This window comes from Engraulis encrasicolus, chromosome 4, assembly GCF_034702125.1.
Source record: "Engraulis encrasicolus isolate BLACKSEA-1 chromosome 4, IST_EnEncr_1.0, whole genome shotgun sequence".
Lineage (NCBI taxonomy): Eukaryota > Metazoa > Chordata > Actinopteri > Clupeiformes > Engraulidae > Engraulis > Engraulis encrasicolus.
The window spans coordinates 16,377,356-16,403,777 of record NC_085860.1 but is presented as its reverse complement, the minus strand read 5'-3'; the positions used below and the strand labels follow the sequence as shown (position 1 = coordinate 16,403,777).

General features: G+C 43.0%; 2 protein-coding genes across 5 annotated transcripts in view; both read left to right on the top strand.

Moving 5' to 3' along the window:
• The window catches only part of mical2b (microtubule associated monooxygenase, calponin and LIM domain containing 2b), a 63,550-nt gene extending 61,572 nt beyond the window's left edge, over positions 1-1,978 (top strand). For all 4 annotated transcript variants that reach the window (XM_063196800.1, XM_063196799.1, XM_063196796.1 and 1 more), the window contains one exon: positions 805-1,978. In XM_063196800.1, coding sequence (XP_063052870.1) covers positions 805-989 — 185 coding nt within the window. In that variant the 3' untranslated portion in view covers positions 990-1,978. The remainder of the gene's footprint in view (positions 1-804) is intronic.
• A 224-nt stretch (positions 1,979-2,202) lies between these two features.
• On the top strand, positions 2,203-25,863 carry parvaa (parvin, alpha a). Its single transcript, XM_063196795.1, has 13 exons — positions 2,203-2,513; positions 6,087-6,176; positions 8,566-8,636; positions 8,954-9,056; positions 9,176-9,316; positions 9,718-9,833; positions 10,064-10,122; positions 13,195-13,214; positions 13,989-14,050; positions 17,157-17,225; positions 17,693-17,794; positions 22,563-22,635; positions 24,404-25,863. The coding sequence occupies exons 1-13, from the start codon at positions 2,375-2,377 to the stop codon at positions 24,478-24,480; spliced, it is 1,122 nt and encodes a 373-aa protein (XP_063052865.1). The 5' UTR covers positions 2,203-2,374; the 3' UTR covers positions 24,481-25,863.
• Positions 25,864-26,422: the final 559 nt, after the last annotated feature.

Below are 26,422 nucleotides of genomic sequence, written 5' to 3'. Positions count from 1 at the left end.
GCCCTCGGTCAATTTGAGTTTGACAGCCTTGACTTGCAATGTCTGGCACACATTAAAACAGCAGTATTACAGGTACTGTGTCAAGGAGCAGTAAAGTAGATGAAGGCCACCTTGCAGTGCAGATCATGGACATCTAGCTGTCTAACACTACCATAGACCAGTGTTTCCCAGCCTTTTTGTCTTGTGTACCCCCTAAGCCATTTTTGTAAACCATGAGTGCCTCTCTCATGCTCTATACTGTATCTCTTTGTTCAAAAAAGGTTGAGAACCACTGGGATAGACAAACACCCCCTTGACCTCATGATAAGCCTCCAAATGCCCCCTTGATCTCATCATAAGTAGAGATGCACCGGATCCTGATTTTTAGGATCCTGCCGGATACCGGATCCACTGCTTAAGATCCTGCCGGATACGGAACCGGATACCGGATCCTACGAAAGGGTTGAAACACATAGCCTACTCGCACACGTGGGCCCTTTTTATTACGTTGGCTCAAACTATTTTTTAGACTCATTGGCTTACTGCCACACTGCCTGCACTGGCCGCTTCCAAAGTTCTTTCACTCCATGCAGCAATTGGGGTTGTGAAAGACTGACTGAAAAACCTAGGTTAGAGATGCACCAGATCCTGATTTTTAGGTAGCTGCCAGATACCGGATCCACTGCTTAAGATCCTGCCGGATCCGGATCCTGTGAAAAACCCTATTATCCTGCCGGATCCCGAACCGGATCTTGGATCCTGTGCATCTCTAATCATAAGCCTGCCTCACTTCTCCTGACTGTTATGTCTCTTTCGACTTTCCAGATTCCATGAAGACGTCTGCGGACCTTAGCGAGGAGCAGAGGATGCTGGTGGAGATCATGCAGGTGGTGGAGAAGAGAGACCAGCTGGTCAGCCTCCTGGAGGAGCAGCGGCTGAAGGAGAGGGCTGAGGACCAGGACCTGGAGAGCATGCTGCTGTCCAAACGATACCAGCTTCACTGGACGTAAACAACAACAAAAAATCTAAAAGAAAAAAACAACTAGTCATTGCCTGCTGCTGCATCCAGCTCTGTGATGGACTGCTCACTTGAACTGAATGGAACGATCACTGGAGGGATTAACCCAGTGAGACTAAAGTTTTAAAATATGGTGGAGGATTCCACATTTTATTGTATTAATTAGAATTTTATCTCTTTTTTAAAGCAACCTTCCCTGTTCCCTTATTGATGTGCATAGTACTGTTTTAAACTTTTGCTATCGGTCCATGTTGATTTTTATATGCCTGTGTGCGTGCGGGTGTGTGTGTGCTCCTCTGTCTGAGGGAAGATGGTTTCTGTCCTATTACTTTTTAACTACTGCCTATCAGGGTAAATCCATTACACTGGCTTCTCATGACACTGGGGTGCGAAAATTCCTTGTAATATGTGCAATATTGACATTTGTGTGGATTCAATTGTGTGAATTCATGAAGTTATGTTCTACCAAACACTAATTTTGCTTGTTGGCAAATGTTCAAAACCACTGTTTATTCACGGTGTGGGTTTACCACTTGCGGAGTTGCACTCTTCTTGTGGCCGTTAAGTACTTAACATCATATCTTTGTCTTTGATTCCTTTTTTTATTCGCCCAATTAAACAATTGGATGGCAGAATAGTGAGACCTCTACCTTTGCATTCGTTTCATTGCACCAGATGTTCATTTCAATAAATACAATTCTGTAGCCTGGCAAATCAGTCTAAAAATGAGCTGTGAAATATATTCTGCCACTACGGTTAATCTAATTTACTAGTAGAAATACTCTGCTGAATGTGCTGAACAGCAATACCAAATCCACTGTAACCTATTCTGTGATGTCTATTTATTTCCCTATGTCTGAAACACTGCCAAATGATATTGTTCTGTTTTTCATTTGGGTTATTTGGTTTTAATATAATAATAAAATGGTCACTATGGTGTTAATCACAACAGTAATTTATTCAATAAAAACCCTTAACTGAGTTGTTCCTCTACTGGTCTGTCTGTTCAAACGCAGCAATATCATGTCAAGTAAAAGTTATAATTGCGTAGTAGTCAAGATCATGCATGCCCAGCAAGAATGATGTCTCACTTTGATTGTGATTTTTTTTCTGTTTTTCTCGTAAAGACTTCACGAATGGCCCGAGTTACGGTTGTTCCGTGTGTATTCTCCCTCCCGACCGAGTGCCCACTTTCCCTAAAGAGGGAGGGATTTGTATTCAAGGAACGCGAAAACGCACGGGAATCTCGTTGTCGAAGGCTGGGCAAATAGCTGGAATTCCGCTTCCGTTTCATGGGAAAAAATCAGATTGGCGAACATTAGTTGTGGAATAACACTTTTTTTGCCTGGTGGCGAAGTATTTTTAAGTATAAGTTCCATGGCGTCTTCTCCCCAAAAATCTCCCTCCTCGCCAAAGTCACCGACGACACCCAAATCACCATCGTCAAGAAAGAAAGATGACTCGTTTTTGGGAAAACTTGGAGGAACTTTGGCAAGAAGAAAAAAAGCAAAGGAAGGTACTCATATTTGTTTGACCATTAAAACACATTTGTCTTGCTATTATCGACTGTACCACCGATGAATCTTTGCACTTTTGACTTCACAATGAACGCGATTAGATTGCGTATACTGAGCTTTACGCACGTAATTAAAAGGGCAACATTAGCCTACAACCACTTGTTAAACGTTCACACTTTTAGTTTGGGACGTGTTTGGGGTCAATGTAACAAAATATGTTTGAAAATAAAATAACTCATCTACTCAATGGTCAAAGTTTTTGCAGCCTTAAAATCATCCCCTGGGGCGTTGTTTTACACTACATTCCATCTAATGTCGACATTTTTTTAAAAGCTATCCAATCCAGATGTCAGGGTGTGACTCTTCGCAATGTTGATTTGACTTTAAAAACCAGTGACTTTAAACACTCCAGTTCCTGTTTGATTCCAGGCAGAACGTGTCAGTGGCCTATTTTCTATAACCATCTAAGGTAGGCTCTGCGTACAGTCTTCGCCTTCAGAAGTCATTACTCAGGAATTGGGCAAGAGCAAACTCACCCTATGACAGCGGCAGCTGCGCCTCACCTCGGTCTGTTTTCCTCATCCCTGGCTGCCAACAACAACCAATGTTACTTAATTCGTCCTTGCAGGAATAGTGCCTGCCTGCGCGTCTGTCTTAACGGGAGGGTTAGGAGTGAATTTATTGCGGAAGCAAACGGCTCAGTCCATTGTTTCCCCCCTCTGTGTCCAACATTAAATGAATTAAGCTCTTTGCTGTCCATTTAGCCCGAGTGCTCCCCCGAGGCCTGCCGTTCCCAGAGTGCACTTGTCTCGCGATTGCTTTGCGTGCTGCTCGCGCAGCTAAGTGGCATCAAATAGTCAGCTGAACATGTCCTATGCACATTCTCTCTCTCTCTCTCTCTCTCTCTCTCTCTCTCTCTCTCTCTCTCTCTCTCTCTCTCTCTCTCTCTCTCTCTCTCTCTCTCTCTCTCTCTCTCTCTCTCTCTCTCTCGCTCTCTCTCTCTCACTGTGTGAGCGAGAAAGAGAGTGAGAGTGCTTTGGCCATGCCGTGATTATATGGAGCTGTCCTCCTTGTCCAGGGAGAGTCTAGTCAGTGGGATGTTTTTGATTTATCACTCAGTGTCATTTATGAGCAGGGACAGGAAGGGAAGGCAGACGACGGGAGAGGAGAGGAGAGGAGGCCTGGGCCAATGCAGGCCCGCTGATTGGGCCCGCGTACAGATAAAGAGACAGCACATGACAGATGAGGAGAGAAATGAAGGTTGAAGCAGAAGAAGGGGAGAGAGGGAGAGGAAGAGAATAACAACAGGGTGTGCCCACTGGAAAGGAAGTGAGGGAGATGCTCGTACGTATTTGCCTCACATAGAGAAGAGACGAAGAAGAGCACATAGGAAGGAGAGAGGGAGAGAGAGAAGGAGATGGGAGATGGGATGTGGTGCCTTCTGCCCAGGTAGGATTTTACAGTATATCTAAATTAACACCTCCTTACACCGCTGATTACCGAGCCTCTCTGTGTGCGATGCATTCTACAGTAACGAGGAGAGCAGCAAGTCTTGACACAGTCGCGTCTCTCTTGAACATGTATTCCCACCGGTCCTCCGTTCTTAGGAGTGTGATGACAGTTGGGGTGAGGAGCGGAGCTTAGACGCAGCTGAAGGTGCCTGCCTGTCAAGCCGGGCGGAGGATTATTCTCACCATAAAGGATCTGAGGAATGACATCAGTTATGAGCTACAGAACGTGTGTGTGTGTGTGTGAGAGAGAGAAAAAGTTGAGATGGTGTTGATTAAGAGGATGTCATTCACCCTTGGAAGCCTGAACAGGATGTTGGTATCCCTGGAGGTGTCGCCATAGTGACATAGAGGTGCATGCTGGGCTGATGCGTGCTGGAGCTTAGCAAGAGGCTTTTGTATTCTCTCTCTCTCTCTCTCTCTCTCTCTCTCTCTCTCTCTCTCTCTCTCTCTCTCTCTCTCTCTCTCTCGTTCTCTACCTCTCTTTCTCTTTCTACCTCTCTCTCTGTCGCTCTCTCTCGTGCTCTCGCTCTCTTTCTGTCTGTCTGTCTGTCTGTCTGTCTGTCTGTCTCTCTCTCTCTCTCTCTCTCTTTGTCTCTGCCTCTCTCTGTGTCTCTGCCTCTGTCTCTCTCTCTCTCTCTCTCTCTCTCTCTTTGTCTCTCTCTGTCTCTCTGTCTCTCTCTCTCTCTCTCTCTCTCTCTCTCTCTCTCTCTCTCTCTCTCTCTGTCTCTCTCTCTGTCTCTCTCTCTCTCTCTCTCTCTCTCTCTGTCTCTCTCTCTCTCTCTCTCTCTCTCTCTCTCTCTCTGCTTGTACACTGGCAGGCAATACATGTGTAGACCTCATCAGTCTCCTGGAGTTAGTGCATTACAACACCCACTGCCATGTGTGTATGTGTGTGAAAATGTAACGATCCTGAAGGTTAAACTGAGGAAACAGTTTAGGAGGAAACAACACAACCTCAGTTTGTTCCATTTCAGTAATACCATCAATATGTTTCAAAAACAATCCTCACATATGGTGGTGCTTAATTGTCATTAGGGGCATTAGTCCATTTACATTTTTAGTAGTAAGGGGGCGTTGGTAGGCTTGTGATGAGGTCAAGGGGGCATTTGGAGGCTTAGAATGAGGTCCAGGGGACGTTTCTTCAAAAAAGGTTGAGAACCACTGAAATAAACCTACTCTCTACTTGGTACTCTCTAAAGTAATTAAAAAAAACAACGCATAGATGCCCATTTTGAACAAATGCTACCATTGTTAATCCTAAACTAAGAGTATTTCAAATACGGTGTGATGCTGAAAGGGGGTAAACTGATAAAAATAATATTATTAATAATAATAATAATAATGATGTAATAATATAATATAGTAATTAATAAAAGGATAATAGCTCTATGGCTCAAGCTAACTACAGACTGTTGCTCAAGTCGCACAAATCGCCTCTAGTCGTCCCAATCGCTTTTGTTTGCGCGACTCAATTCTAAGTCAATTATTTCTGTCGCTAGAATTGCTCATGCCGTGCTTGGTCTATTCGTGCCTTAAGGTGTGCACCTGCAGTGACGGTAAAGAATAGAAGTACTAATAACTATATGGAAAGTAGTTGTAACACTTTAGAATAACTACCTATACACAGCTTTATAAACACTTTACATATAATGAACTAATTATGAACAAAATGTTTACAAAAGTTTATAAATGGGCAAGAAATACTAAGTTAACACGGCGGGCAGAGCGCAGTCGCATTGGTCCTGGAAGTTTCTCCTTCAAAGACCAAAAGGCATGGAACCACATACAATTCACACAGTGGAAGTTGATTCCCACTCCACTGTGCAGTCCTAGTTTATTTCTTACTCATTTACAAACATTTGTAAGTGCTTTGTTAAGTGATAACTATTATGAAATGTTAATAAAGTGTTTATAAGGCTTTTTGGTAGTTATTCTAAAGTGTTACCAAAATAGTCTGTTTCTGTGCTGCCATACATAAACTATTGTGTGTTTTCCCCTGGTTATGTTTTGTGTCTTCCCCTTTCAATGGTTATTGACCTCCTCTTCTCTGGTCTATTTCAGTGTCTGAGCTCCAGGAGGAGGGGATGAATGCCATCAACCTTCCCCTGAGCCCCACCCCCTACGAGGTGCATCCCGAGGACACCTTACTGGGTAGGTGTGGTGTGGTGTGGTGTGCACTTAACGAGTACTGCTGTATTGCTCTGTCCCTGTTACAGTATTGTAGATTCACATTCACCATAATGGCTAAATGTCTGAATGCAGTATGACTTGATTGAACGGATTGAACTGTTTATAAACACACCATTAATTTAGTGCAAGGGTGGGGAACCGTTCTCATTTGAGGGTCACTTCAAATTGTATAAAGTCCTCCAAGGGCCATACTATGAACATAAACCAGGATTTCCCCCTGCACATTAGGCTTATGTTGAAGGTAGACATCTTTACAACAGACACCCCGCTTTAACTGAATTGTATTGCAAATGTAATTTTAAAAAAATCAGTAACACTTTATTTTAGAGATACATCCAATAGCACTAATGCATACAATGTTAATGCCTGTATAAGTAACTTCTAAGGCATGTACTAAGCAAATGCTAAGGCCTACTAGGTCCTTACTAAGGTTAAATTGGTAATAAATCCCTTATTGTGCATGAACAAGACATTTGCGAATACATGCCTAACAAATCTTTGATTTTGCTTTGTACATGCCTTACAAGTTACTTATACAGGGGCATTGTATCTATTAGTGCTAATAGATGTATCCCTAAAATAAAGTGTTACCAAAAATTCTTTACAAAGCATGTCATATTTTATGTGAAACTGCATAACATTGTTATTATATCGTGGATCGGATAAGATGGCCCCCAGGGCCATAAACAGCCCTGGAGACATACTGTTCCCCACCCATGATTTAATGTGTAGATAGATACTGATGGGACATTTCACATGAAATCAGACACTTTGGGACCTGACCGACACAGAATTCAATCATACTTGCTGTGCCTGTGCCTTGCTGTGTTTTAAGTTGGCTAAGGAACACTGCATATGACATAATTTTGAAAATCAACATGGGTCCAAGTGGGATTCGAACTCACAACCTCCATATCCAGCACCTTTACCATTGAGCCAAGCAGCTGGCTATCATGGGCATTCCAGCATTGAAGAGCTGAACAATAGATTTCTAGAATGGTAGTGCAGCTGCTCGTTAAGAATAGAATGTTGAGAGAAAGTGACAGTTGAGATGGAACCCTGTATTGACAGCACCTGTTCTGATTGACTGTATGGCAATACCTGAAAATGGGGTGTTTGGTTCTTTATTCATTTTGGAGATATTGGGACATAAAGGTTGAAATGAGTTGTAGTAAAGTAGTAATAGACTAGTGTCAGGGACAGGACTGGACTGGCCATCTGGCATAACAGGCATTTTCCCGGTGAGCCCTGCACCCTCGTGAATCCCTATTCCAGGTACTCAAAAACTACGCAGTTTCTGCCCATTGTCAATGGACACAGTGGAAGCTAAGACCATTTTCTGCATTAAGAGAAGGCTGGGTCGAAAGAATGAGCTCAGAAAAGGATTTTTTTATATGTTCAAGTATATGTATATGATGTCAACTAGTGGCTAGCCTGTGTTGAGGAATGTATGCCAAGCACAGGAGAGGTGAAACTGAACTTCCTGCATCCTCATGGGCCATCTCCATCCTTCACATATTCCTATAGGCATGCTGTCATGTGATATTACTGTGGTATTACCATATTATTGCTAGGTGATCTGTATGATGCCATATTTTTGAGTCCCATTATCTCTGAAATGAATAAAGAACCAAACACCAGCATTTCAGGTGTTGTTCATGACATTGCAGACTACAGGACGACATTGCAGACAAGGAACTGGCCATTTTAAAATATAAGGTTTTTTTATATTCAATTTTTTATTTTTCAATTTATCATGATTCATATTCTGAGGGTTGTTGTATTCCATGCTGTTTGTGTAATTTGTAGATCCAGAAAAGAGCTTTCAAATAACACCACAGACATCTTTTTGTGACTTACACTGACTGATATAATCAATGCTGAATGTATAGTGTCCTACCCTCATATGTAAACCTTTCCTAGTCTGTTTCTCCCTTAATATTGGTGTCAGATTCACACAAATGCAGTTCTGGGGTGCTACCTTGCTACTAAACAGGCACACCAAGTATGATTGAAATCTGTGTCGGTCGGGTTCCAAAGTGTCTGATTTCACGTGAAATGACTCTGATGTTTCAGTATCTATCAGACCTGAGTCGAGACTGTCTGCCCATGTCTGTGCCTCCTTCTTCATGAAAACTGAAGTAAAGTGCGCAACACCAAGCTCCCCAGCTCTTCATCTGATGAAGGGCATGCTGCCCGAAACGTCACATTAAAATAAGAGAAAGGGAGCTTGGTGTCGCGGACTTTACTTTCAGTTTTCATGTGATTTTGCTATTCCTGCACCCAATCTGTTTGAGACGGATGTGCGTGTTTTTCTCTTTTTGACAATTGCGACTCCTTTTTCCCTCAGAGGAGAATGAGGTCCGCACCATGGTGGACCCCAACTCCAAGAACGACCGCAAGCTCCAAGAGTTGATGAAGGTATGAGTGAATCGCATCGCATTGCATGATATGATCATCATCACATGATAGGAACTAGAAGCAGGAGTGACAACAAGACAACAGGTATTTTTCAAAATGAAGTGTCCTATCATTGCTAGGATGAGTAACGCCAATTTTTCCAAGGTGTATCCGTTAATTACACTTAGGACTAGTTAATGGATAGGCTAGGTTACTACACTTTGAGAAATACCCAATATGATCATTAGTGGCTATTTAAGGAAGCGGTTCCTCTTTGTTCCTGCATGCTCGGTGTGTGTTTAGGCTCTGTGCAGCATTGATTTCTTGACGTGTTGCAGGTGCTCATTGATTGGATTAATGATGTGCTGGTCGGGGAGAGGATTATTGTCAAGGACTTGGCTGAGGACCTGTACGACGGGCAAGTTCTTCAGAAGCTCTTTGGTGAGTGAGTCCCGTCCCCCACCTTTTGTCCATCCTGCACGATTACCTGGTGTTACACTCAGAGAAAAAAAGATGATTAATCTGTGAATCCCTCCTTTTTTTATTTGCTACCACCTCAGAAAAACTGGAAGGGGAAAAGCTGAACGTGGCGGAGGTCACCCAGTCGGAGATTGCTCAGAAACAGAAGCTGCAGACAGTGCTGGAGAGGATCAATGATGCTTTGAAGGTGTCCACCAGACGCATTAAGTGGAACGTCGATTGTACGTTTCTGAAGCTTCTCTCTAAACAAATACACGGTTAAAGATGGTCTAAACAGTGTAGACCACCGTTCCCTCAGGGGGATAATGTGCAATATTTTGTATAGTATTTTTTCGCTGTATTATGACTACATTTACACGATATTTCGAGGACATTAATTCCATGAATGTGGATTTTAATTCACATCAATGTACCTCAGAAGTTGTTTTGCACTAATTGTTCTTATACATAAAGCGGTACTTTCAGTAAGGAATTGAGTGATGTGATGTGATGAAATTGGATTGGTATTCATTATATTATTACATGTCTATTATTATATGTGTATTATTATTATTATTATGTAGTCATATTTCTCACAAGTTCTTTTCATTGTGTTTTTTCCCTCTGTTTTTTCCTGTTGTAGCTGTTCATGCTAAGAGCATTGTAGCCATTCTTCATCTCCTGGTGGCTCTTTCCCAGCACTTCAGAGCTCCCATACGGCTGCCTGACCACGTCTCCATTCAAGTTGTCATCGTCCAGGTAAGTAAAGTCTATATTGTGTCTGATAATATCCCCACCAAAAACAATTTAGCATCTAGCATACCGGTACATGCAATATTCTTTAAGTGTGGTAATGGAGTGTTTCTATTTGTGTTATCTGATGTATTTTTGTTACCATATATATGTTGTGTGGACAACCAAAGACATACTGTACATTGATATTGAATGGTTTCACTGAAAGGAAACTGTGATGGTTGTCTCTTTCCTAGAAACGTGAGGGTATTCTTCAGTCTCGTCAAGTTCAAGAGGAGATCACTGGAAATACTGAGTATGTCTTCTCACAAGGACACATTTCTGTACATTAGTGTTCAAAGTGCATTATGTTTCAGGGTGGTAAAGAGTGAGGACTCTTTTTTATTCTTTGGTATGTGGCTGGCAGATGGTTGAATGCTTGAATGGAATGTATGTGTGTGCTTGGATTTGGGATTTTGTGAGTGGAAAGGTGACTCATTTTCTACTGTATAGTATGGACCGTGTGGCAATATACATTCATCTATACATTCTTTCATCCTACCAGTGAGTGTGGTAGATTTTTGTCGTAGGTTTGTTGTAGACCAGAGGTTAAGCCATTGTAGTGTAGAGTACTGTAGAGTATAATTTATTGATCCCAGGAGGAAATTAAGGTGTCAAGTATTGTGTGGACCCATGCTCATTTGAAAGGAGGAGAAAGTATCATAGTGTTATTAACAAAGTAGATGTATGCACATCCCACCTAGCTGAGGCCAGTTGCAGGACAAAACCTTAAATAGTCAAGAAGTCAAGAAGACCCTGGTGGGTTAAAATGTTGTGTGTTCTAAAAACACATTATCCATTGGAGTTTCCAGTGTGGGAATCTGTTCAAAATCACACTTTTGCACACCTCTGTAGTTGGACAGGTGCGTAGGATCACCAGTATCACCAGTTGGGTTGTCATTCAAGTGTAAAAAAAAATCCAGCACACTGTCCATTCCACCAACAAGCTTTTAATGCAACGTTTCGATCCAAAATATTGTATTAAAGTTTGTAGGTGGAATGGACAGTTTATGGGTCCGAAACGTTTGTTGGTGGATGGATAATGTGTAGGATTTTTTTACACTTCAGTGTGGGAAAGTACCACAGCCAAGAAGGCTAACTCCCTTACTTTGCCTAATCAATACAATTTATTTCTCCTTGTTCACCTCTTGTTTTCTTCTCCTAAAACACTAATGGTTCAGAATAAGGTAGACCGTACGTAATTGATTCTGTAGTATTAGCCTTAATAGCTTTGGTTTTGAATAACACATCTTGTGTGCGTGAAAACACGGCAGCTGTGCTGTTGGCTTATTGTGCTGAAACCCAAGAGGCTTTTGCAGGCCATTTAGCCGTGGAGGCTGCTAGCGGGAAGCTAAATGGTTTGCCATATTAGGACTGGTTGTCACTGGGCAGAGGGGCAGCGCTGTCTCTGTGAGAGGCAATAACGGAGGACAGCAGCTGGTCAAAGTATTATTTGATCTCGAATCCTCTTATGAAACATACAAGTGACAAAAGCGGGTTGGTTGTCCTTTTCAGTGTGTCAGACCTCGTCTTCAGCTTAAGTCAAATCGTTGATGATGTCATTATGCATCTGCTGAGATTAAAAATGAGCTGCCGCGGCTGGGGCAGCCATGGCCTAGTGTTTAGAGAGTTGGTCTTTCAATCTAGGGGTTGCAGGTTCGAATCCCACCTGATCTCTCCCTACACCTCCATCCATGGCTAAAGTGCCCTTGAGCAAGGTACCTAACCCCACATTGCTCCAGGGACTGTAACCAATACCCTGAAAAATAATAACTGAAAGTCGCTTTGAATAAGTGAAAGTGTGAGCTAAGTGTAATGTAATATTTTTGCAATATTGAAATGTAAGAAAGAGGACCATCAGCTGGTGGCAAGGCAAGTGGGGTGCAGGACTGCTGGTAGAGTGGTGTGGTGGCTGGTGACAGCTGCTGGAGGAGGTGGGGTTATAGTGGAGGTGGAGGGGCTCCAGGCTGGTGATGGGCCTGGATGGTCGGGATGGGGGCTGGTTGTTGGTCGGGCTGGCTGGGTGTGTTGGTAGGGATGGCTGGATGTTGATCATGGGGGCTGGATGCAGGTGAAGTTGGAGTTATAGTGGTGGTGCAGGGCTGCAGACTGGTGATGGTGATGGGGGCTGGGTATGGGGCTGGATGTTGGTCGGGGTGCCGGGTGATGGTGGTCGAGGTGGCTGGGTGTGGGTGATGGTGATGGGGGCTGGTGATGATGATGGGGGTGATGGGGGCTGCTGGGTGTTGGTCGGGGTGGCTGGGTGTGCGTGATGGTGCTGGTGCTGGTTGGTGGGGATGGGGGTGGTGATGGGAATTGGGGCTGGTTGGTTGGGGGTGTAGGTGATGGTGATGGGGGCTGGATGCTGATCATAGTGGAGGTGGAGGGCTGGGTGATGGGGGCAGGTGATGGGGATAGGAGCTGGTTGTTGGTCGGGGTGGCTGGGTGTTGATGATGGGGGCTGGATGCAGGGGTTGGTGGAGGGCTATGGGCTGGTGATGGGGGCTGGGGATGGGCGCTGGTTGTCGGCCGGGGTGGCTGGGTGCCGGTGATGGGTTTGGGCTGGCTGCTTAGGCCGTTATCACACAGGCAGGAGCGGGTGCCCAGGCTTGCCACTGGCACCCGAGATTAGAGCGGGTGGTGGGGGAGGGGGGGCAGGCTCGCTTCCCGGGTGCTCCGCTCCTCTCTGCTCCACTCTAGCCGTGTCCAGCTCTAGTGGCCAGGGCTGTTTGATCGCTCGGCCCCAGGGACCAACACCACCACCAAACAACCCCCCCCCCCCCCAATGATTATACACCCATGATGCCAACAGCATCCATCCCCCACAGCCCCCAAACCTTTTGTCTGTTGTCACACTATTGCTCACACTTCACACACACATTCACACAAACACACACACACACACACACACACACACCTCGGTATTGTGTGGCGCTCATAATGATGTGGTGAACAACTGTATAGCCAGCTTGTTATGTTACCATAGCATTCTTCCTAGCCGCATTCTCTGGATTCACCTCCCGTTGCCAACGGAGGCATGTTCCGTTACATTGTGTGTGTGTGTGTGTGTCTTTGTGTGTGTGCACGTGTCATTGTGTGTGTGTGTGTGTGTGTGTGTGTGTGTGTGTGTGTGTGTGTGTGTGTGTGTGTGTGCATGTGTCATGTGTGTGTGTGTGTGTGTGTGTGTGTGTGTGTGTGTGTCTTTGTGTGTGCGCGTGCACGTGTCATTGTGTGTGTGTGTGTGTGTGTTGCCACGATTCATTATGCCCCCACTGATCCAGCCATTTTAAACTGTGATGTTCTAATTGGCCTGTTTGTCTCGTTTCAGGGCCCTGTCCGGAAGGCACGGTATGTGTTTCGATAATCATCTGCAGATAACTCAGTGTTGTGTGTGTGTGTGTGTGTGTGTGGTGTGTGTGTGTGTGTGTGTGTGTGTGTGTGTGTGTGTGTGTGTGTGTGTGTGTGTGTGTGTGTGTGTGTGTGTGTGTGTGTGTGTGTGTGTGTTAATACGACACGCGCTACACATGGATGTCTGTGTGTGTGTGTGTGTGTGTGTGTGTGTGTGTGTGTGTGTGTGTGTGTGTGTGTGTGTGTGTGTGTGTGTGTGTGTGTTTTAATATGAAACGCCCTACAAATGGATTTCTGTGTGTGTGTGTGTGTGTGTGTGTGTGTGTGTGTGTGTGTGTGTGTTTGTGTGTGTTTTAATACGAAACGCGCTACAAATGGATTTCTGTGTGTGTGTGTGTGTGTGTGTGTGTGTGTGTGTGTGTGTGCGTGTGCGTGCGTGCGTGCGTGCGTGCGTGCGTGCGTGCGTGCGTGCGTGCGTGCGTGCGTGCGTGCGTGCGTGCGTGTTTTAATACGAAACGCGGCACAAATGGGTGTGTGTGTGTGTGTGTGTGTGTGTGTGTGTGTGTGTGTGTGTGTGCGACCAGCTGCCATCTTATGGCTATGCTTGGCAAGCCTGTGTTGTGTTGTGTTGTGTTGTGTTGTGTTGTGTTGTGTTGTGTTGTGTTGTGTTGTGTTGAGCACTGCAGCAGATCTCTAGCTCTTGCGGGTGGAGATGATCCCTGTTCTCACTTCTCACCCTTTCGCTCTCTCCGTTTCTGTATGTTGTGTCCACAGAGCGCGATGCCTTTGACACGCTGTTTGACCACGCGCCCGACAAGCTCAACGTTGTCAAGAAGGTACGGTACAGTATGGGGAACACGCTCCTCTTCCTCTTCCTCTTCCTCTCCGTGTCCTCTCTGCGTCCTCCAACCCTTGCTCTCTGCTTTGTAGTACAAAAAATCCAAAGAGAGTTCTGTTATTGTCGGCCTTGTAAAGTGATGTGTGTGTATACCGTATGTGTCAAACTCAATACCACCTTTTGTGTGGATTTTTTTTCTTCACCTAAGTCCCTGTGGACCTGGCAGAATGGCACTAGGCAATATATAGTGTATGTGTTGGTGAATGGGTTTGCAGTGAGAGAAAATATGAGTATGGAGTTGGAGTAACTCAGCGCATTGCACACGGGTAGTAAAGTGACCTTGTGGTGTTAATGGAAGGTGTACTCCAAACAAATACATAATAACAACGCGCTGTGCCAAAGAACACAATTACAGTACTGTATATAGTTTTCCCATTATGATGTCTATTTTTGCATTCTGTGTACATGTTGTGTACATCATCACTGCCCAGCAGAAGCCTTGTATCTCCACTATTTTTTTTATTATTTTATATTCACTCTTTATTCTTAAAAAATATATAAGTCAGTACTACTGGTCAGTCTCTGAATGTATGCGTATGTATGATAAATGATTCAATAACCACATTTAATGTTGAAATGACTATTTGTTTAGAAAATAGTAATTTCTAAATTAATAAGTAAAAATAGATGAAAAGTGGAGATACAAGTTTTCTACCTGACAGGGACGACATGTACTTATGTCATTGCTGGCAATATGGGATTACTTACAATTGCTTCCAAGCACTACGATAATCTAAGAAATAAGAGCAGTATGAGTAGTAGTAGTAAGTAGCAGTATGATTTGAACGAATGATTTGATCTCATCAGTTCATGGCGCTTAATCTTATTATTAATCTTATCAGCGATATGCACCAACCAGGTCACTAAGTGAAAGCCAAGTAAGGTCAACGGAGAAGAATTTGTCCAAAAGTCAAAACAAAGTGTGGAGAAGCAGACTTTAGCTTCTATGTTTCAAAGCTGTGGATCCAGCTTTCAGATGATGTAAAAAATGCACCCACTATTGATAACTTTAAATCTAGACTGAAGACGAAGCTTTTCTCAGGTGCTTTCTCCTACCAGCTTTAAATTATATGTTTTAATTCTTTTTTTCTATTTTACCATATGTTGTATCTTAATATTTTAATTTTCTTTGACCCAAATGTCTTTCTTTCTTTCTTGTTTCCTTTCTTTTTCCATTTTAATTTTTATTTTATTTTTTTTAATTTTAAATTAATTTTTATATTTTGTGAAGCACATTGAGTTGCACCTGTGTATGAAATGCGCTATACAAATAAACTTGCGTTGCCTTGCCTTATTATTAGGGCCCGAGCACCGAAGTGCAAGGGCCACGCGGTGGCCCTTCGCCCTCTCGGTGCGAAGCCCTATTGTTTTCCTAAGGATTATTATTATTATTATTATTCTCCCTTGGTATTTAGCCACGTTGGGCCATTTTTCGGGTACTTCCGGTGCTCGGACACTTACGCCACTTGGTACACAAATCGGAGATAGCCACCGCTACTCAGGCGCCGAATATCAACCCCTGATGGGACACGGGGACGACGCCACGCCCCCAAACGCGTTTAGGGGTGGGGCCAACATATACTTTGAGCTAGAGACTCGGGAGTTTTTTTAAAATGTGTATCTCACTAAGGCGCATAATAAAGTCCAATACAACGATATGGCCACGCCCAACAGGAAGTGAGATATTTTGACTTTTTTGGCACTTTTTGGAATTTTTTGGCATTTGTTTCGGACTTTAACGTACTTGTCCTACACCGTACATCGTATGGACTTCATATTCGGTGGACATGACCTCAAGGCATTGACGATAATATATTGCAAAGGAATTTTTGATATCTCGTAATTTGACAAGATGGCGGCTCTATGAATTTGGGTATATAAATTGGGTTCTTCCGGTGGTCGGACACTTACGCCACTTAGTAAACACATTGGAGATTCCCACCACTACTCAGACGCAGAATCTTAACCCCTGATGGAGCGTGGGTACGAGGCCACGCCCCCAAATGCGTTTAGGGCCGGGGCCAACATATACTTTGAGCTACAGACTCGGGAGTTTTTTTAAGGTTTGTATCTCACTAAGGCGCATAATAAAGTCCATAAAACGATATGGCCACGCCCAACAGGAAGTTTAGGGGCGGGGCCAACCTCTACTTTGAGCTACAGACTCGGGAGTTTCTTAAAGTTGTGTATCTCACTAAGGCGCACAATAAAGTCCATGCAACGATATGGCCACGCCCAACAGGAAGTGACATATTTTGACTTTTTTGTCATTTTAAAACAGGAAGTTGGCCACCATTTCAGTTTGGAGTGTTTTAAAACCGTGCAAACGCACACATGTATGCATATAATGAATACTGACTTTTGTATTTGCCTGAAATTGAGGCCACACCCCCAAACACGTTTAGGGGTGGGGCCAACATCTACTTTGAGCTACAGACTCGGGAGTTTTTTTAAGTTGTGTATCTCACTAAGGCGCACAATAAAGTCCATACAACGATATGGCCACGCCCAACAGGAAGTGAGATATTTTGACTTTTTTGGCATTTTAAAACGCACCCATGTATACATATAATACATGTTGCTTGAAAGTAAGTTTTGTGAATCTGGCTTAGACAAACAAAAAATGGTGATGGGGCGCTGGCAATATGCCCCGGCCCTGCAACGTAGGTGCGAGGGCCCGTCATCGCCGCTTGCGGCTTTAATTGCTTTTGTTACTATTGCTACTATTACCATGTCAGAACGCTATAAAGGACTCTTTTTAGGAAAAGCACAAAAACACAACAAATACCTCTTAATGTATGTCCTCTACAAGTCTTCTGTTGTCCAGTCTTGCACTTTAAATGTCTGTATGAGCACTGTCTATGTCCATACTGTCTTAAGTCCATGTATAAGTACTGTCTATGTCTATACTGTCTATGTCCTTACCTTAATTAGTCTATGTCTGTATGGGAAAGCAAGAAATGTAATTTCAAATTCTTTGTATGACCAGTGCATGTAAAGAAATTGACAATAAAACCTACTTGACTTGACTTGTTTCCTTGCAGACTCTCATTACCTTTGTTAACAAGCACTTGAATAAGCTGAACCTGGAGGTGACCGAGTTGGAGACACAGGTGAGGTAACCCTTTGGTCGTCATCTGATGAAGCAGTTGTCATTCCAGTCTAAAGGCATACATTTTGTCTTTAAAACGGCTAGCTTTATGTCACCTCTATGGGCAAGAGGAACATTCAGAGCTGAATCCTCTGCTTTCTGTCTTATCTAGTGAACAGATTGAAAAGGCCACATTCATCATTGCAAAGTTTAGAATATGAACTATCAGGATCTATGGTTAACTCAGTATGCCCCCAGGCCTTCTTGCATTCGGTTGCCTTGTGGCTAGACACATATAATCCTGCACACTTTATTGTGTTCATTCAGTTTTCAGTAAGTCCAGTAGACAATCATCAAAATCATCTCTAAGCACATTCTCATATCTTGTGTATATTCCATCAATGGAAATAAATAAATAAATAAAATGTGAATAAATAATGATGATGTATTCATGTAATTAATGTTAACATTGCTTTTCTATGTCTGCAGTTTGCAGATGGAGTGTATCTTGTGCTTCTGATGGGGCTTCTTGAAGGCTATTTCGTCCCACTGTACAATTTCTTCCTCACTCCTGAAAACTTCGATCAGAAGGTAGATTTTTACACAATATCACTGTCATTTAACCATTTAACAGCAATGAAACCTTTGGCACCAGTAGTTGTGTCTGGTCACATACTGTATGTACTGTGCTTTCAGACATGCTTACAGAGCTGTATAAAGTAGAAGTGAAAGCACTCTTACTGATGTAATTACAACACTAGTCCATGGTCTTACACGCTACCTGATTAAGGTAGATGCACTTTAAGAGTACTTCTACTTTTACCTTATACACCTCTGCATGCATAGAGGAATTGTAACAACCACCCCCCCTCCCCCACACCCCCAAAAAACTGAAATCAAAGCCATGCTGATGTAAGAGGAAACCATTAGCACTATATCTCTCTCCCTTCATTTAAAGCTTACTTTCACTGATACAGCAAAAGAAGCTGTATTTCAGGGTCAGGTGTAATTAACGCTGGTCTTTGGAGAGAGCATTGTAGTTACTATCAATGCTCATTGCCACGTGCCACCATTCTTGGTATGGTGTTTGTGTGCGTGCGTGCGCGCGCGCGAGTGTGTGTGTGGCCGTCCCCGAGTGTTATTTTTCGCTCTGTTCAGCTGGATGCTGGGCACAGGGGCTCACCTGGGTCCCTTCCACCCGTCCCTGCCAAGCAAGATGGGCACACACCAGCACGGCATCTGTAATCTCCCTCCACGCAGGAAATCGATAAGTGGCTAGGAGATTAGCACCAATAGAGAGAGAGAGAGAGAGAGAGAGAGAGAGAGAGAGAGAGAGAGAGAGAGAGAGACTGATATTATTATCAATACAATTGCAAGCATTCATTTGTTCGTTTTAATAATTATTATTTTAATATGCACTTATTACAAATGTACCTCTTCAGCCAATGCTTTGGCAATACAAAATATTTTTTTTTTCATGCCAATAAAGCTCTATTGAATTGAATTGAGAGAGAAAGAGAGAGTGAGCGAGGGAGATAAATGGAGAGAGAGAGATGGGCAACAAAAATGAGAGAGAAGGATATGGTTTGTGTTGGCAGAAAAATAGGGGTGGGGGTTTGGAGTGGCTAGTGAGTAGCAGGGAGAGAATGACAGGAGGGCTGAATATCAGAAGTTGGGACAGGCTCATTTCACAATATGCAGTTGGAGAATGCCCAGCATGCTTCCTATGTTTCTCTCTCTCTCTCTCTTCTCTCTTCTCTCTCTCTCTCTCTCTCTCTCTCTCTCTCTCTCTCTCTCTCTCTCTCTCTCTCTCTCTCTCTCTCTGTATACCTCCTTCTCTCTTTCCTTTCTTCTGTTTCCCTCTTGTCCCTAGCAGGCGTGGGCTACAAGTGACCCTCTCCACTTCTCCCTAATCCGCCCCATCTCATGTGATCTGCTCTAAGATTGATCCAAATGTTTCACTGGAGATCTGCCCTGCACAATCTCGCACACACTCCTCGGCTCTCGCGCACACACTACTCTCACACACACAGTCCTCTCGGAAAATCCTCATGCAGGCACGCACACTCAGCAAGAAGACACAATAAATCGCACATAAACACACTAGCACACTCTCATACACATGGACACACACAAACACAAACACTCATGCACACACATTCATTCTCTCACTTTCTCTTTTTTTGCCCACCCACTCTCTCTCTTTCTCTTTCTCTCTCTCTCTCTCTCTGTCTCTGTTTCTCTCTCTCTCTCTCTCTCTCTCTCTCTCTCTCTCTCTCTCTCTCTCTCTCTCTCTCTGTGTCTCTCGCTCCACACACAGCTAGAAAGCGAGTGATGCTACACATGCACACTCGGACACAGACTCAGATAGCAAAACTATCTCTGAAATTCACTCTGGCTTATCCCAGTGTGTTGACTGAGCTGATTACTGCGCTGGCTTAAGGGTTTAAAAGGCTGCTGTTTACTTTGTGACTGGTGCTCCACACAACACATTATGGCCTGTACATGTCAGTGCACTAAAACAAGTGTCGCTTTCTGCCTTTCCTGCTTTCTCCCTTCCTCCCGTTTTTCACCGTTTCTCCTACACACACACACACACACACACACACACACACACACACACACACACACACACACACACACACACACACACACACACACACACACACACACCACTCATACACTCACTCTCTACTTTTGTGTGTGTGCGTGTGAGGACAGAGGATTAAGGATAAGAAGGGCCCAAGTCATATGCGTGAATACACAGTCTGTCAAGACTCTGACAAAATGTTGAAATCTTGAGGATGGGGGCATTGTGGTGGATGGCTGCATTCAGATGCAGCTATGTTGTGCTAAAACAATGTGTTTTTATCCAAAGTTCACTACCACTTCCTATGAGGCGACAGGACATTACTTCACATAACTAATTAAGTTACATACACAAGTTACGCAATATTTTCAAAAACTAAGTTCAACTATTCATGCAATATGCATGCCTATATGCAGTTTTAAGCCATATTTCAGTTTCATGTCGGCAAAGGGAATTCTTCATATTACAGTATTACCTGCTTTATAAGTGCACATGGCAAGTCATTAGGGATGCAAACGATCGACTTTAATCGATCAATGCATTAATCAATTAAAAACATTAATCGCAATTAATCGACAATTCAAGATCCAGGTGAAATGGGCATGTGAAAAGTGTATGTGAAGAGGGGTGTGAATAGTGGGAATATTTAAATCACCTTGAATGAAATTTAATTGAAAAAGAATGAATTAAATGTGGTATTTTATCTCAATTTGCAATTAAAATTTTCAGATTCAGTAGTTTTTTTCCGAGAAACATTGAGATTTCGGGGGAAAATGCCGCCGATCGAAAGTCGCTCGTTAAGACTATCAACTAATGATTAATGAATTAATCGATAATTTGCATCCCTACAAGTCATAAGTCTGTAGGTCAGTTTTAGTAGTAGCACACGTCAGGGTGGCGCAACGACAGTTAATGCCACTATTTTATGTTTTTTTTTCTTTTTAGTGGATTATCTAAGAAACATATTCTGTGCAGTACATTAATCATCGATCACTGATTAATTTATGGGCATTAGATGTCATTGTACCACCTGACGCCTGAGTCCAGAAATATGTTGTTGATCCGAGTATCAGTTCTACATTAATCTAACTTTAACTGTCGTTAGTCTTCTGAATGTTTTCTATATAAGGCTCTCAAATTTTGTTTTACCCTGTCTGCGCGAAACTCAACCTCTGATTGTTGGAAACCGCTGTCAGTCAAAAAATTAGCTCACGTGGTTGCCTGCCAGAGTCTTGCCCCTCCTCACAACACTGCGTTTATAAACAAAACAAAAAAAACATGTAGTGCTCTATAGTGTCTTGTAAATACAGGCTTCATAGGATTATTTATGCCATGTCGCAGTTACATGAGAAGAAAATACATTTTCAAAATTATTGTGTTTATTGTGCCTCCCCATTAATGTCAGTCAAGTCACTGTTAAGTTTTGTGAAGGAAAAGTCAGAGAGCTTTAATCAAGTTCCAATTGCCCTTACGTTACCTTAAATCTGATTTAGTTTAAAAACATATCTGAAATATGAGATATGAAATATCTTTTAAATAAATTACTTCTTTGGGAAAGAGCTATATATACTATATATACATTTCTGTTGACTGCAAAAAGCTTTTGTGCAGTGAAGGGCTCACAGGCAAAAGGCCCAGTCTCCTCTGTGTGGGAGAGGTGTTGGGAGAGGAGCTGAGGCAGCTGTTTACACAACACAGGCGACTCGCCCAGTGAGACATGATGAATATCTCTGTGTCTCGCACCATCACTTCCGGCTGCATGATGTCACTTCTTGTTGATGTTTCAACATACTTAAAATACCACAAAACAAAACTGAGCCAGGTCTGGCGTGTTCTGCTGCTCCCCCCTGACCCATGGTTTATTTTTAACTGTTAGAAGTACTGTAGTAGTAAATATTAAAAAGATGAACATTTATCCCAAAGGAAATTAAGGAAATGGAAAGTGCATGTGCACATGGAAATGGAACTGGAAATTCAATTTGTCACAGGTTAACATTTTAAGATGTGTATGATCAATGTTTGGGAAAATAAATGAATGCTTCATTTTGAATACATGATTTATATACTCCTTACACTTGAAGAACCTTGTCTGTGACTGGCAGTAACTTGGATTGTTGTGTTTTACTACTTCTTTAATAATGTAATTTAATTATATAAATATCAAAGTCTTCTGATCCAGTACAGCACTTGAAATGCAAGAAGAGAGAAAGAAAGATACAAAGACCCAAGGCCTTTTTCCATGCCTCACTCCCTCTCTCCCCCTCTCTCTCTCTCTCTCTCTCTCTCTCTCTCTCTCTCTCTCTCTCTCTCTCTCTCTCTCTCTCTCTCTCTCTCTCTCTCTCTCTCTCTCTCTCCAAAGAGTTGTTACAAACAGGAAAGGTTAAAAAACTTTTTTTTCCATAATTTTGTCAATGTAATGTAAGCTGATCAAGAAAAGATGCCTGCGATTGGAGACACACAGCATATCATTTTGTTGAAAGCACATACAGTAGGGCCTTGCATTGTACCTTCCACTGTGTCTAGTTTAATTTGATGGCGGACTACTCGGACCATTCATTCAAAGTATTGTGGTGGTCTGCTTTGTGTACATGCTCTGCACATAAGTGCTAGGCATGCTTTTCCACAAAGCAATGGCTTTCAGCGCTGATTAACACCAACAGGGTTTGTGTGATGGTTGTGATGCACTGTGCTGTGTCTTGTTAAAGGCTATGGTGGTGGAGCTCTTGACACTGACCTTGGACGTGTTCTGTGTGTGTGTGCTTTATGCAGGTGCACAATGTGTCGTTCTCCTTCGAGCTGATGCAAGACGGTGGCCTTGAGAGGCCAAAGCCCAGGCCTGAGGGTAAGAAATATCCACACACTACGCCAACGTACAGTACATACACTAATGTTACCAAAACCCAGGCCTGTGGGTAAGAAAAATCCACACACTACAACTACGCCAACGTACAGTACACTATATTACCAAAAGTATTCACTAACCTGCCTTGACTCATGCAGCACTGACCATAGCGTTCAATATGAGGTCAGTCCACCTTTTGCCATCACTCTTTTTGGAAGGCTGTCCGCAATATTGAGGAGTGTGTCAAATTCATTCACAAGTTCATTGTCATCATGGACCTTGCTTTGTTCCCACAAGGTTGGGAGCATGGAATTGTCCAAAACGTGTTGGTATCCTAAATTTCAGTATTCCAAGTTCCATTCGCTGGAACTAAGGGGGCCAAGCCCCAAAAAGTCCCCCTCAACCAAATTTCATACTCGGTGGTACAATACAGTCTGAAATGTGCCTTCTCCTGGCAACCTTCAAACCCAGACTCATCCATCAGATTGCCAGGTGGAAAAGAATGATTTGTCACTCCAGAGAACGCATCTCCACTGCTCTAGTCCAGTGGCGACATGCTTTACACCACTGCATTTAACGCTTTGCACTTGCACCTTTACATGCTTTGCACCTTATACTGATCATTTGGATGGGTTAGCGAATACTTTTGGTAATACAGTGTACACATACTGTACACACACACACACACACACACACACACACACACACACACACATACATGCATACATACACAGACATACTATACTTTTATGTATTTCAGTCATACTGCTGTATCCGCCTGATTATTTAGCAGTTACACGGGCGCCACAATGCTAGCATTGGATCTCTCACCAGATTCCTGGTTGTGCAGTGGTCCATAGACTTCAATGGCAACCATTGACTGGAACTGGCAGTCTTTTAGCAGACCGCAAATTCTGTGAGGGCATGAAATGACATGAAATGGGCAGGACTGTGAAGGTGAAGGAAGGTGAACATTTTACTATCATTTGAGGAAAAACATCACATCATATCCTCCAAAGCCAATATAATACTACTACTACTCATGATAATATACAACGATGCTCCTCGAACAGAAACAAGTCTTCAGATTCCTCCACTAGTGACACATTTATTGGTGGTGGACAGACTAAGCATCGCTGGATTAACATAACTGCTACTAATGTAAAGTCCATTCACTCGCACACACACCTACACACACACACACACACACACACGCACACACACACACACACACACACACACACACACACACACACACACACACACACACACACACACACACACACACACACAGTCAGGGCCAATGACTGCTTTGCTCAGGCCTGGGACAAAGTAACCTGAAGGGTCCCCCCTCTTGGTATATGTAATGCAATGGGGACCCAATTCTGGGAGGCCCACCTCTCTCTCTGGGCCTGGGACAACTGACCCCTTTGTCCCGCCCCTGTAAGCGTCTCTGCATACACTACTGTGGTGGAGAATCCAGCATATACTCCCTGCCTGCAAATGGCATTCTTTGGCTAAATCCGTAAGATCAAGTTATGTTTCTCTTGATGGAGGCTTCAAGCCCTCCCAGGCACCATTAAGGCATGCTGAGGCCATAATACAAGCTAATTGTGTGCGCGCGAGGCTGTGGAAACCATGATGTATAGATAATGTGGTTATGTCGGATAGACACCCATTTGTCAACCACTCCACTGGTGGTCATGTGTATTCGACCGTTGCCAATCACGGGCAAAGCTTCATGGAGACTTCCTGTTCTCTCTTTCAGATATTGTGAATTGTGACCTGAAGTCGACACTGCGGGTGTTGTACAACCTCTTCACCAGATACAGACATGTTGAGTGAATACTACTAGTTGCTTGGGAGATATCTTTTATTTTTATTCTGACCAGACCATGTTTTCTTTCTGTGTCCTTTCTGTTATTGTTGTGTGTTTTGGTGAAATCTTGCATGGATGAGGGATGGTGGACCTTAAGTGCAGGGTGTAATTCAAACCGTGTTGAGTGGATTCCCCCCTGATATGTGGAGCCCATTATGCCGACACATATTTATCTTCTTTTTAGTGTGCAGTCCTTTTAATAATGTAGTGTGTATTAATATAAGCAGCAATACAGCAAGCTAGCAGCTCTGGCAGCAGTACTCCACTACTAGCCTCGCGAGCCATCCTACGTACTTCCGCCAAAGGATTGGCTCCACTACTGTAGTCTGGCCGTGCTTCTCTGTGGAGTGCCTGGAGCAGTAGAATTTTGATTGCAACGCCCCCCCAGAAAACAGCCAATAATCGAATACGCCCCCCACGTGGGGGCGAAAGGGGGAGGACGCTCGTGACAATGACATACACATCTGCGCCAGAGCCATTGGTCTGCGCTATGTTGTTGTTGAGTAACTGCCAGCGATTGGGTGAGAGGTGTCCAATAATTTCAAACCATAACTGAGTGCATTCCTGCTTCCTACAATCGCTTCAGAGCAAACAAATGCCAGACCATAAATACGAAATGAAATGGTAGTATTATGGGATGGTCAGGACCAGGCTACTCCACTACTGCTGGGAGAAGTTTGCCTCTTTCAAACTCTTCAATCGCATTCCTCAAAAGGAAAGGTGGGAAAAAAATGTGAGACTGATATCAAGACTGATGTGTTGGTCGTATTATTTTTGTATCACACTGTATTTGTATCATCACTGTTATTTTTCTGTAAATATACATTTTTCATATGCAACACCAGGCAGGTAGCCATGTCCTAGTCAGTGGTGTGACCTGTCTAGGTGAATCCTAACACTATCTTAATTTAATGTGCCCACAAATGCATGTGCCAAGCTCAATTCCACATCTGTTTGACTTCTTTGACACCCAGTTTTTATAAAACTTAAAACAATTGTCACATGGTATATGAACCAATTTACAGTTTTGAAAATGTGTTTTTTTCCATGATTGATCAAAATGAAATGTATTGATAATTTAGTAAAAGTGAAAACAAATATTTTGGTTTGAAACAAATTATGTATGGAAAGAATAATGAACTATGTGTGTGACTGCTTTAAATGTTTCACCGTTGCATGCATAAGGCTTTAGAGTTTCATGCGACATCAACCTTGTGATTCAAGTGCCTTTGTTTATTCATCCTGTATTTTTTACCAGCGGAAAATGACCTATATATTGCCTCTTCAGTATACCAAATGGATGTTTGAGCAGAAAGACAATAAATTATATAAAATGAAATGGTCTTCTTTTCTTCTTTTAACAGCCACTGTTCTCCAATGGACCCTATCAAAGAGTTAATGCAATATCTGCCAAAAGATGAGTTGTAGATATCTTTCTAATTTCATTTCATACATTTGTTTTCTCATGAGCGTTCAGGAAAACAGTTGGAGCATGAACAAAAGAACAAAAAGCTGTGTGGCTACAATCTCCTCGAAATGTATTGCAAGTGGCCCTCAGTATTTCAGTTGATTACATCTGTGACAGACAGAAAATAACAATGGATTGATAATAAATGACCGTACTTCATAAATGGTTTTAAAAAAAAACCCATGACAACTTTAATTCAAATTCTAATTTTCTAATCGTGGGCCACTAAATGGCTTTATCATTGTGGTTTCAGCTTTGTTTTTCATACACACTGGAACAAGAAAATAAGCCCAAATCTTTGTGTTTTTTGGAGTGGTGATTGGAATCTTTGTGGACGGTTGACAACTGTCTCAGGCCATGCATTCAGCAGAAAGCCTTTTGATTGACATGCCAAGTGTTAAGCTGTCAGTCTCGCACTCAGAATTAAACAGAGCCGTCGG